Genomic DNA, 13,127 nt, shown 5'->3' with positions numbered 1-13,127 from the left:
AGGAAAAAAGAATCCACCATTCATACTATGTAAAAGCGTGTATAGATTTTTTTTTTTTTGTATACATTATCAAATCATTTTCAGCTGGACTTGTGTATTGGCTGCTATGTAATTCATGAACAAAAGGTTAGATTAGAATTAATATTTAAAGAAAAAAAGATTGTATAGTATATTTGTTTTGTAACAAGTTTCTGTAAATAAAATAATTTATACTGCTATTTATATGAAATGATGTCTCTGCCTCTTCTCTAAAATTAAAACAACCAACATGTCAACAGTTAAACAAATTTTATTATATACACAATATAAGAGTCACTTTGTCAGACAAACTACTGGTTCGGGTATACCAAGAAGAATAATGCAAGTCCCACTTGCATAAAAATGTGGCCACCATGGTTACATGTTGATAACTCTCGACAACTTCTGGACTCTGTTCAGCAGCAGGTCGCCCTTCTTGATGGTTTCTTGGTACTGCCAGTTTTTGCTATCAGGTCTGGAAAGAAGAACAAGATTTTAGAGTTCTGCCTTTGGTTACCGAGTTATTTCTGAAGTACTGAGGTTTGAAGAATAGTAACATTACCTATTGGTTTCCACAATCTCATTCACTTTATCAATTTTACAGTGAAGACGGCCAGCAGCTATGAATCGGGAGAGTTCCCTGAGAAAAGAGATTTAGTTCAGTTAGCCCGATCAGAAATCTGCGATAACAGGACACTTCGGGAAATGTGCGTCACTTTCTTTTATTTAGTCTTTTTTATTATCATATTTAGTCAACCTAATCCAAGTTTTAGTCTTAAATCAACAAAAAATGTAACTAGTTATGTCTCCAGAGGATGCGGCGTATGAACAAGGTGTACAGGCACTCACTGGTCGATGAACTCTGTGCTGACACCAAAGGCTTCAGCCATGTAGCCCAGGGTGAGGGAGCGGTAGGACTCGAGCAGCTGGCTGTAGGCCTGGATCCTCATCTCCCTCACATAGTAGCGGTAGTGTGGTGCAAAGAGCCAGTCCTTCTTCATCTCCTGCTCCACCGTGGCTGTGGCACAAAGGGGACACACTTTCAAGATGTGGCATTGAACACACATGCTTCTGACTAACATCATCTTCAATAAAATATTGCAATATATTAAATATCAGACAGGAAAGTACTTTAGGCGTTTGTAGTGTCAAACTGCTGAATGACACTAAGCTTCCTTACCCAGAGACTGGAAGAAGACAGAGTAACGGCACTCGTAGAGGGAGAAAAGATACTGCCGTACAGTAGGCAGACCGTGCAGCACCTCCAAGATCTCTGCTCCTTTTATTACCTAAAGAAGAACCCATGACATTTCTGTCACACTACCAACTTACACATGTTTCTGAAAATGCTAGCACCATCATCTGGGTGAAAGTATTTCACAAATCCAGTTTAAAATGACAAAGAAAATTCAAATTTCCTCAATAGTCTCCTACCTTTTCACGGAGGTCGGGCCTTTTGAGGGCGATCATGCACACGTAGACTGTGTAGGTGACGAAGGTCTTGTAGTCCATGAGCTCGTAGGAGGTGAATGTGGAGACTGTGTCGAGGAAGAGCTCAGCAGCTTGCTTGAAGTCCCTGATGGCCACACAGTACAGGCCCTGGTAGACCTTCAGGCGGTTCCTCCTGTCCCAGTCTCCCCCCTCCTCGATAAGGCTGCGGAGAAAAGGAGGCGCATAGAGAGATGAGTACTGAAAAGTACTACAGAGACTGTTGGTGGAGAAGTTTCACAACAAAGATGGTGGAGCCTTTACCTCTTGGCTTTCTCTGAGTTGCGTGTGATGAGGTCGCTATCCATGTAGAAGAGTCCGATCCTCAGCAGGTAGAAGACGATATCTAGTCTGTGACCCAAAGCCACAGTCTTGTCATAAGTCTTCCTGAAGGCTGTGAGGGCGCCCTCCTGTGGACGCACAAGACAAACACAGACAGTTGATGTATCTGCTACTATTCAAATGTGTCCACATACAACAGAGTGTCTTGTAACTACCGCCAAGTGATATTAACGAACAAATACCGACATTAAACAAGTGTGCACTCTTGAAAGTGTATGAATTCATCCACATTTGCAGTGAGCAACTTTCAGGTGGTACAGGTAATATTTCGTGTTATGAATACTTATGTTATAGAGAGAAATGCTCCCGTACTAACACACCTGACATGGTTGTCTTTTCAGCACTGACACTACAATGTACTCGTCTGCAATAGTCACACACACTACATGCACAGCAAATGAGTTGTCTATCCCTTTCATAGGTCACACTAATAATTGCATTTGAACAAATAGTAAAGCTGAAAAGGTTGCATATATGTAGTGACAAGCCCCGCTAACTCCAGATCTATTCAATAATCTATAAAGCAAAACACATGTGTTGCCCTACACAATGTCATTGCACAATGTGTTCCAGTGGTCAGAAAACAAAATATGTGGTCTACAGGCCAACTTCTATTAGTCACCTTTATTAGGACATAAAGGCCATCGTTCAAGGTGTCAAACAGTCACACAGTGTTACAGTTACCATCTCCAGCGTTACCTGCCAAAGAAGGCATACCCATACACGTTCATGTGCTGACTGAGGAGGAGTTACCTTGTCTCCAATTCTGATCAGATATTCAGCTTTGGCCATCATGGCGTCTCGTATCTCGCTCTCTCCCAGGCTCTTCTCTGCATCCTCCAGCACATCATCCAGGCGCTTCAGCTCCTCCTCGTTGGCCTTCTTCATTTTACTCAGCAGGTCACCGTCCAGCTGCCACTTCAGGTCCTTGCACAGACCCTCGTAATACGGTGCCATATCTGAAGAAGCGAGAACACAAGATTAGTTTAACCTGTGGACTATGACAGCCCTCAGTTCAAAATGTAAATAACACAGTTTGCATGTCATATGTACCACCCAGTGGCTTTTTAAGTGGATTTTTCTTCAACATAATAATGTTACACATGTATTTGAACAAAAGTAGCCTCTTTTAATTAAGTGAGTTCCAGTGGAAGGCCATATTGATAAAAGCAGGACTTGTAATATTAATTATATGAAACAATGGACATGTTAATGTTTCTCAAAGTTTAACAACCCTTCGTCTGATTACTTCTCGGCTAGCTGACGTTTGCTAACAGCGTTAGCTAGCGTGCTAATTTCGTTGAGAAGATTGTTTAACTGGAGTACACTTTTTAGACATTTGTCAGGATTTACAAGACACGTACGCGCCCAGTACAAAACCTATGCGAGTTCATTCCTATCATCCCCATGTTTACAACGACCACCGGGATATTAAGGCTACCGTCACAAGTCAGTGCAGTGATATGCTAACTCACTGTTAGCTTTGATAGCGTCCATGAGCTCAGTCTTCACTTTATCATCCTGTCGGTGACCGTCCATAGTGAGCAGAAACTTGAGCTGTGCTATCCTCAGATCAGGGTTCTTGGGCAGACCCTCTTCCTCCAGATTTTCTAGCGGCATTTTTGGTTCAAAAAATAGAAACAAAGACACAAACGGAAGGCTTTCTTTGTGCAGACAGTTTTCACTACTCGTCGTTACCAGCTAGCGTTAGTCAACGATGACTACGGGAAACACCTGGACTGTGTTGTTTCCGCCGGAGTGACAGTCAGCGAGCGGAAGAAAGAGGGAGGACAGCCTGACATTTAGTGACCAAGTTATCATTTACTGCCCTCTGCTGGACACGAGTGTGAACAGCACCCATGTAATCGTATCCAGCAAGAACGTACTACTCGACTCTATACTCATCTTTGTTGTATTTCCTGCTTCTTTTGCAGACAACACACAAGAAATAAAACAAACATTGGGACATGATACCGTAGGCATTGTGCTTTGAAGAATTTAACATTTTAACTTTGAAATGCCACATGTCACATGAACTTCACAAAGAAAAAGAAAAACGTTTTTTCCTGTCGAAATATTTACTTAGGCTTTTATTTTTATATATAGGCAGACTTAGTATGTAGTCTGGAAATTCGACACAGCCATAGTTTTTAATTTACCTATATATATTTAGGTATACTCTTTTGCATACAATCTTTATTCTAGCGTTGCTGTTCAAACAGCATGTATGCAGTCGTGGGAAGTAACTAAGTAAATGTATTCAACAACTTAAGTGCAATTTTGATGTTTCTGCTACTTCATACTACTCCTTACTCCGTCTCTGATAAAATGTATTGAACAATATGTCATTAAACATTCATATTATCTCATGTCATCACAATGTCATCAAAAGTCATAGTATAGTTTGTCATAAAAAATAAGTCATAAGAAAAGTCATAGTATATGAAAAAGACATAGTATGGTAAGTCATAAAAAGTAGTAAAAAAGTCATAGTATAGTATTTCATAAAGGTTTTTTAAAAGTAATTTTATAGTATGTAATTAAAATGTCAATAACAAGTCATAGTATAGTATTTCATAAGGGTTTTTTAACGTCATATTATAGTATAGTAATTTATAGTACGTTATGACAAGTTGTAAGAAAGTCATAGTATTCATAAATAGTAGTCATAAAAATACTAATAACTACAAAGTTATAGTGTCAAAAAAGTCATATAAAAGTCATAGTATAGTATAAAGTAGTAAACATGCTGTTAACATTCCTCCTGATGTAATTGTATATATGGATATAAAAAGTATTATGCCATCAAAAGTCATATAAAAGTAATAGTATAGCATGTCATAAAAAAGGGTTTTAATATTCACAGTAAGTTACTTCATGTCAAGTTACTTTCAGGTTTGGGGCAGGTTTGCTATTTTCTTCATTTCTAGTCAGTAACTCTGGAAAGTTAATGATACCCAGCCTGCAGTACTTAACAGAGTACATGCAGTCCAGACATTTGGATTTTAAAGTCAATGCCATCAAAGAAAGAATGGAAAGTTTGCTGCAACAACTGGTAGGCTTTTTCTGATCTCTGCTGTATTTGTGTATCATTTTTATACATGTATATATAAATGTTCACAGTTCAAGCTGTAAGGAAATATGTTTGTGAGAAAATATTTTATAAACATTCCTTTTTACGTTATAGACCTAACATTAAGATTTAGCGCTTTAGCTAATTTGTATTTAAGCAAAAGGAAGGATTGAAAAATTGAGGATGAATTGAGGAATAGCAGGTTGTTTTTAAAGTTTGTCCGAGATCAGTGATTCATTTAAACCACATTTTTAGCTGAGTCATTGCACTTTGTCAGTTTCTGAATAATTCCTTAAACTCGTCATTCAAAGCGCGAGAATAGAGGGCCCTCAACACATTCAGAGGTAACAAGAGCAAAAGATTATATGTATCTGGGAAAAGAGTTTCTACAAACATACTTTTACTTTTATATTTAGATACATGTAGTACATATAGGAAAGGACAGTAATTGAAATGTGCACAACCTTTTGCATAATTCCAAAAAGAGTTTAATATCTTGACACAAAAAGAAAACCATACAGTTATAGAATAAAGGAGGTTAAAATAAGTTCTATTAAACCTGTCTGTGTCTGATCACTACCTCTTCACTCTGCTTTGTAGACCCGTGGCAATGCTCTGTTGCTCATCATTATTTTGGGAATTGGAGGAACCTTTCAAAATGGCTACCACATTACTGGATTGAGTTCTCCCTCACCGGTGAGACACATCACGTGCAGCTTTTCTGCTCACGCTGTTATTTCTTCCTTCAGCCTCTTTCTCTCTCTTCAACCTCTTTGACCAAATGTCCACCTCCAGTTATTGGTGGACGCCGAGAGAGAGTGTGTTTAAGTGTGAAAAGTCAAAGGAGCATCATTCTTTTTTTATTTCTCAAGTTCAAGCTAAAACTTTCAAACTTTCCCTGCAGTACATTCAGCGCTTCATCAACAGCAGCTGGTACGACAGATATGAAGAGCCTCCACCTCCACAGACGGTCACCATGATCTGGTCCCTTATTGTTTCCATGTATGCTGTCGGGGGACTCTTTGGGGCCTTCTGTGTCAAATTGATCTCCGGCACGCTGGGAAGGTGAGTACGAGAGACTTAAGCATTCAGTCTTGTAGCCTGAAAAAAAGACCTGAAGGGATTTGTTCCTTTATCAGAAAAAAGGCGATGATCTGCAACAGCGTTATTTCCATTGTTGCAGCGACGATCATGCTTATAAGCAAAGGCGCCAAATCATATGAAATGATTATCGTGGCAAGGATCCTGTTTGGCTTCTCCGCAGGTAAGCCATCAGGACATATTCTACAAAGCGACACATCATGTTTTCACCTTGACTTATTAACATCCTCTCATGACCTGCAGGTTTGGGGTCCAGCACCCATGTAATGTACCTGGGGGAGATTGCACCCAGAAAGATAAGAGGGACTGTGACTCTGACCGCAGCAACATTTGGGTCACTTGGGAAACTGTTTGGACAGCTTTTTGGACTGAGGTACGCACTTATTGTCAAGAGGTATGAGAAGTAGTCGTAATGAACACTGAATGTATAAAGATAGTGACCTCACGAGGAGAATCCAAGCAAAACATCCATAGTTTCCTATTAACTTTTACGAAAGGAGATTTATAAAAAGAGAGTGAGAGAAACATTTTCATGGTTTTAGAATTGTGCAAAAATAACACAATCTTGTATGTAAAGATGCAATTTTCTACAGAAAACTCTACATTAAAACTAAAGTGGAACACAACATGTACTTTTGTTTCCTTCAGTGAGGTCCTGGGTCGCGAGGAGCTGTGGAACATCGTCCTCTGTGTCCCTACATTTTTCTCAGTGGTTCTACTTCTAGTGTTACCTTTTCTCCCTGAGGCTCCCAGATACTTATTCGTAGAGAGAGGCGATCATGAGGCTTGCAAAAAAGGTTGGTATATTTTGGAGCATTCATACAGCACATAACCAAAACAGCCGTTCAACATTTTGAGTTTTAAACACAAAAGAATGCCCTACTTCATTCAAATTCACCAAGAAATATTTGAGGATGAGCTAATTGTCCACAAAAACAACTTTAAGTGCTAAACGTTGTGTTTTTTTTGACATTAAAGCATGTTGTAGTAGAAACCCAAAATACAAGTATGAACCTGAAAATTAATAATATATTCCCTTAAGTTTTAAAATGTTATATTGTGGCATACATGTGACTTATTCTGAAAGACATTCCTATTTTACATCACTCTGCATAAGAACCCCCCCTTTCCAAACACAATGCATTTCTTTTATACGTCTTGAATGTGAGCACATTTCTCAGTTTTTCTAAATGTCTCATTCCAGCTCTCCAGAGTCTGTGGGGCAAAGGTGACTACAAACAGGAGATGGACGAGATGTTGGTTGAACAGGCGGCCATTGAAGCATCCCCATCAAAAAGCCCTCTGCAACTTCTGAGGGACAGGACTGTCCGATGGCAGCTTCTCACCATGTTCATCATCTACTGCACCAACCAGATGTCGGGCATGTCAATGGTGAGCATGCAACTTATTTTTGGGCATCAACTAAATATAGAACCAAAATGCCTTATTTTATGCATCTAACCTCTCAAAATCAAACCAATGCTTCTCTCCTTCCCAGATCAGTACCTTCTCTTTTGACATCTTCCTGAAGGCAGGCATCCCAAAAGATAAGATCCGCTATGTTACTCTTGGTCTTGGAGTATCTGAAATCATCACCTCCATCTCCTGTGTGAGTAACTCCCTCAGTTTGTACCTGAGCTCTTTATCTCCACTCATGGCACAGGCCACCTTTTCTGCCCAAGATAACAATTATTGGCATATTTCTATTCTTTTCCCTCTCTCAGGGGCTGCTGATTATTGAGCCTATAGGGAGGAGGCCGTTGTTCTGGGGGGGTTACGGTGTCATGTCTGCCATCATGGTGTTGGTCAGTGTCACACTCAACCTGAAGGTAAGCCTGTTACTTCTGAATACTGAAACAGATGTAGCCATGTTAGAGGATACTCAAAGTATTTTGAAGAGGCATCTCACCCAGATGACATTTTCTTACCATGAGTAGTGTCAAGAAATGCATATTTGCAGGTTTTTGTTGTTGATATTTTTGAAATATCTGCCTCGAATCAATGGAGGTGAATGGAAACATGTTTGTGATGCTGACAGCATTAAAACAAAACATTAAATAAATTCAACAGCAAAATCTCTGCATCAATTTCCAGGACACCACAGACGTTACTGCGTTTTCACTGGAACTAATTTCTACCACAGTGGCGGGCCGTGCATTTCACATCTAGGCCTCCAGTGATGTCCTACACAGTCCTACCTGAATTATTCCACCTCTTAATACCATCATTATGACGCCATGGCTCTAGAAACTATACATTTAGACAGAAACGCAGTATAACCGGGCGTTGCATCACCCTAACAACAGAGTTATATTAATATTTACGAAATATTTAGTTGTAAATAGCATTCCCAGCAGTACAATGTGCAGTGCCTCTCGGAGGCTGTGAGCCGGGGGTACCGCTCGTAGTTAGTGATTTGAAAGTGGCGGACAAACCCTTTTCCCGGCTGTGATAGGCTCGCTAGCGTCGGGGTTGGCCGTTCTCTTCTCACGATGTCTAGCTTTTCTTGAAAGGTTCGTCTTGAAAATGGCGTTGTAATTATATCTGCGACCAAATCGATCTCTTCTCCTCCTTCAGCCATTGTATTTTGAAAAAAACCAGCTTGTAGAAATCTACACAAATTAGCTCGTTCAAGGTTTGCTAGCTCTGCATAGCTCTGCCTCTCAATAGTGCGTATCCAATCAAAAGACGTGCACGTGCTGACGTTATCGTACGCCTGCTAGCTGGCCCCGGTGTCCCCAACTCGAAATCTGATTGGTTAACGCCACAGTTTTGTCTCCGTTCACTTTAAGCGACAGGCGCCCGCACTGTTGATTCTGAAGGCCTCAGGGCAGATCTCTTGGACCCTGGCAACACATGATGGCTGAAATATGATTGGATAAAAGCTCTAACATAAAGGCCAGACCTCCAAATCTGCATCTGAGGCTGGAAGCAGCGCAACCAAGAGGAAAGCTATGAAATGAAGAGAATAGACTATGGGGAATAATTTTATACATATTTGTGGAAAGAATATATAAAAATTAAATGTATATTCTGATGATGTTTAGGCCAGCAGAGAAGGCCTTGCTGGCCCTGACGGCCCACCACTGTTCTACCAAAGAAATAGTCCCTATGAATACTGCAAATTAAATTCTAGTTTAGCTTTATTTTATTTGGGTGGAGGCAAAGGTCCCACATACGATTACCTCAAAATGTCTGCAGGTAAAGCTGTCTGCATGACTTTACCACACAAGATGATTCCATTTAAGCAAAAGTCAAAATATACTGCAAAGTCGAAACTGACTTTTTCACATATGCAAAATGTAAGAATTTCAATAAAGTAATTGCTCCAGATTGGTCTTTTTGAATAGCGGAAAGCTTTAATATTGAAATATACAAAATTGTCTTCTCATGCAGGATTCCAGCTATTGGGTTCCACACATTACCGCTATTTTGATCGTCCTCTTCATCGTCTTCTTTTGCGGAGGACCTGGTTTGTATCTTACAGCTGTTTGGTTCACATAGAAAAGAAGTTCCCATGCACAGATAATTACCTGAGTCACCTGTTTCTTGTCTCTGGTTCGCTCAGGGGGAGCCACAGCTACTCTCCAGAGTGAGATCTTCATCCAGTCCGATCGAATGGCAGCTTTTGTCCTCCTGGGGACCCAACGCTGGTTGTTCTTCGCTGGGATGGGCCTGGTCTTTCCATTCATGATAGTGAGTACAACAAACAAGAAAATAAGCAACACACAATCCCTTACACTTTAAAAGCAACTGCAAATTTCAAAACAGGATTTGTTCATTACCAATATGGATTATTTGTTGTGATATTTTGACATTTAGTCATTGAAACAAGATCAATAACAGAATGAAGATCTTTCTCTTCTCATCTTTGATAATAAGGAAACGTTTTTTTTATATATACATAAACCAATAAACAATATAACTATTTATAGCCTGCAGGTGATAGGTAAGGCTTGAGTAGGCAAGCATAAACTCATAAACGCATACAAATCTGATGCAGGTCACCTAGTGGAAAAATATTATTTAATATTCACTCAAACTACGTTTCAGAATGTTCGAAATCACCCTCAATCAGAAAAGTTAAGATGGCAAAGAACTAGTGATGGCAGTGTGATACTGAAGCTTCAATCCCGTCTTCAATTGTGGGTTGTTGTCGTAATATGCGTTGTTGGTATTGAATCATTATGCAGCCAGCCAACAAGCGAAACAATTTGTATGCACACCACCATCATCTGTTCCTTGTGAGCAAGTAAACAAAACAAATCTACATCCACATCTACATCCCACATTTTCATACCCTGCCCCAGTGGTGCAGCTCGTAGAGCAGGCATCCCTCATTCAAAGGCTTCCTGTAGCGGCCCGGGGTTCGAATCCGACCCGTGGCCATTTGTTGCATTCCCCTTCTCTCTATCCAATCTTAAACTTAAGGCATAAAAATCCCAACATTCTTTCCCAGCACTCTGTTCTCAATAACACATACACACAATCATCAATCTTTATTTTTAAATAGAACATGATATTCAGTCTTAGATGTGTGCATCAAATAATTTTCAAGCCAAAGATACTTTAAATCCACTGCAGCCTTGCACTTCGCCAGTAGAGGTCACTGTACCTGAAGCTTCGAGTAATGAATCCATTTTCGAAACAATTGGCTGAAGTGGTTCAGTGCTTCACAAAAGCTTCATTTGCCCATCACTACAAATAACTCTTAAAAGGGCGTAAGGACCAGTGTTTCTGGCTGGCAAGCTCTGCTGAAATGAGGTTTGTATTAAGTCAAGGAAGGATCAGAATGCCTGGGGTGTGCAGTTCTCTACCCCTCTTAAGCCCTAAAGAAAGTCCAACGTCACACCCTGATTGGCCAAGACCAATTGACCAATGAACCAAGCTGCTCTCAGTTCTTCATTAGGAGCCAACAGGTGATCTGAATAATCCTCCAATCAACTCAGGGGAATTGTGACAGCTAAAATGTACCAAAGAATAAGGGACTGCCACAGTACCGAAAGACAAAAAACATCTCATGCACTTTTCATGAAACATTCAAACATGAAGTTCTTTCTGATGCTTTACAGCAGTGGTCTTCACTATTGTTTACATGAGAGCCGCATTGATAGGACAAAGTCAATAGGAGAGCCACTTTTACCGCAAAGTATGCAAAGCAACATCCAGTCATAAAAATCTGTCATCCCACCCAGAACATACAATATGCAATGCAGCCAACTAATACATTCAATAAAAACAGGATTATCTTAATACTGGGATGATGTTGTCAAACTCTGCAAACAATATTTCTGCTGAAGCCAAAAAGCAGTGTTTCACAACCTTTGAGTCTGAGAAGGTTTTTTTGCCCGATCCAAAATCCATGCGATCTCAAAAGATGTCTCAGTTAATCGTTCAGCTGTATTAGTTGTCCTGTGTACGAGCCTTTGTGCTCTATTTTATTTACTAATTTCACTTCCAGGTGCGTACGTTTCGTTGAATCTTGGATGCGTCGTTTGGAAATGCTGCTCCAAATGACTTATCTTGAAACCAGAGCGGGTTTGTTTGCACATTAAGAACGAGGGGTTCGACTCGTGGAGGACAAATACAAACTCCTCTGTCCACTTTTCTTGAAATGTCCTTTGCTCGTCTTGTATGGCTCGTACCTTTCTTTTCCTTTCTTTTAACGGGAGCAGCTGTTGTCTGTCCACAAACCACATCTCCAGCATCTTCCGCTCGATTTGCGGTTGTTTGATGCGCCAAAACCAAATCTTAATTTTGCTCGTTTGTCGCGCTTTGTTTCTGTCTAACTGGTGTGTAACTATTTTTTAATAAGAAATCGATCCATTTTACGTCTGTAGAAACACGTGCTAACTAGCATGTAATGGTGAAACGAGTCGACCGGAGCCAAGCTAACACAAGTATGAAGGCAGGAGGCTCGCGAGCCGCGCAATGAGTAACACTGCTTTACATTGTGTTTCCTTTCTCCCAGAACGCCTGGAACTCGTACTGCTTCGTGCTGTTCGCCTGTATGTGCCTGCTGGGTAGTGCTTACACATTTTTCATCCTACCTGAGACTAAAGGGAAGACAATACTGGAGATCTCCGAGGAGTTTAAAACCATCACAGTCTGTGGGAAGTCCTTCTTAGAGGAAAAGAGTGTGGAGACCAGGTTATGATGCAGGCCAGATTCTCCAAAAGGAGAAAAATTATGCTTTGTAAAGTAGTTCAAATCAGTCAGTCAACACTGTATATTATACAGGATACAATGGAAGAAGGCTTAAATTAAGACTAAATTATTGAGACAAACATGGCAAACAATAATGAATTATAATGTTTTATTCCCTGTCATTGTCCATAAACATGTGTGACTTGTATTGCCAATGTGTTGTTGTTCTGTCATTTATGTGATTCTTAGTTCAGGTCATAACTCATACTATCATATAACATGTAAGGCAAGATAATCATTTCAGTTAGAAGAATGAAACAATAAAAGTTTTAATTACAAAATGTTTCAGGATTTTTTTTAAACATTCATGGCTTAATATTCAGTATGTCAATTTTTTTGTGAAACAGAAATGTATTATGTTTTCAATGCAATGTTGACTTAAAGGGGACAAATTATGCTCCTTGCCAGGTTCTTATTAGTATTTTAGAAACCCTCCGTTTTAGCACCTGTGTCTTTAAGCCCCCCTCCCAAAATAAAAGCCTTATGGGCTTGAAAAAATATGTAAGGTGCACCTTTGCAAAGGCAGCTCTCGAGCTGTCATTGGAGATAGTCAGATTGGGGGTAATATATTCTAATGAGCCTGCATGTGACAGGAAGGGGAGCCAAATGTGAATGGCTTGTAGAATCCAATGTTTTCTATATATGTGTACAAGCACTGAAAAAGGGAGTTTTTCATGATATGTCCCCTCTAAGAGATAAAAGAATAAAGAAATAATTGACTTGCATGGAATAACAGGAAGCTAGATATAAGTGTCAACAACCTTGACTGCTCGTAGCATGTCTCCGAGCTGCATTTGGATTTTAATTTCTGAAAGATGTCATTACATGCAAGTTTTCAAAGATTATTGAAAGAAGCTGCTGACGCCCATCACAGATGTCTATTTTTCATTCTTTCCTA

General features: G+C 39.9%; 2 protein-coding genes across 3 annotated transcripts; one reads left to right on the top strand and one right to left on the bottom strand.

The window, feature by feature from the left end:
• Positions 1 to 271: 271 nt before the first annotated feature.
• On the bottom strand, positions 272 to 3,626 carry psmd6 (proteasome 26S subunit, non-ATPase 6). Its single transcript, XM_029431778.1, has 8 exons — positions 3,324 to 3,626; positions 2,602 to 2,807; positions 1,771 to 1,916; positions 1,453 to 1,672; positions 1,199 to 1,307; positions 868 to 1,036; positions 581 to 658; positions 272 to 493 (listed from the first exon to the last, which is right to left on the bottom strand). Exons 1-8 carry the CDS (start codon positions 3,466 to 3,468, stop codon positions 397 to 399), a joined length of 1,170 nt encoding a protein of 389 aa, XP_029287638.1. The 5' UTR covers positions 3,469 to 3,626; the 3' UTR covers positions 272 to 396.
• A 1,226-nt stretch (positions 3,627 to 4,852) lies between these two features.
• Positions 4,853 to 12,701, top strand: slc2a9l1 (solute carrier family 2 member 9, like 1). 2 transcript variants are annotated; one of them, XM_029432324.1, is made up of 12 exons: positions 4,853 to 4,903; positions 5,522 to 5,617; positions 5,826 to 5,986; positions 6,061 to 6,185; positions 6,266 to 6,395; positions 6,671 to 6,819; positions 7,227 to 7,414; positions 7,521 to 7,631; positions 7,747 to 7,851; positions 9,419 to 9,494; positions 9,591 to 9,718; positions 11,994 to 12,701. In XM_029432324.1, the coding sequence occupies exons 1-12, from the start codon at positions 4,880 to 4,882 to the stop codon at positions 12,177 to 12,179; spliced, it is 1,479 nt and encodes a 492-aa protein (XP_029288184.1). In that variant the 5' UTR covers positions 4,853 to 4,879; the 3' UTR covers positions 12,180 to 12,701. The 2 variants fall into 2 exon arrangements, 1 of the variants encoding a protein (XP_029288184.1); XR_003832313.1 differs by lacking the exons at positions 4,853 to 4,903; positions 5,522 to 5,617; positions 5,826 to 5,986; ... (6 more) ...; positions 9,419 to 9,494; positions 9,591 to 9,718 and adding an exon at positions 11,614 to 11,814 and having other exon boundaries at positions 11,994 to 12,135.
• The last annotated feature ends 426 nt before the right edge of the window (positions 12,702 to 13,127 follow it).

Source organism: Cottoperca gobio, chromosome 5 (genome assembly GCF_900634415.1).
Source record: "Cottoperca gobio chromosome 5, fCotGob3.1, whole genome shotgun sequence".
NCBI lineage: Eukaryota > Metazoa > Chordata > Actinopteri > Perciformes > Bovichtidae > Cottoperca > Cottoperca gobio.
The sequence above is the reverse complement of the archived record's forward strand: the minus strand, read 5'-3'. Positions and strand labels throughout refer to the sequence as shown.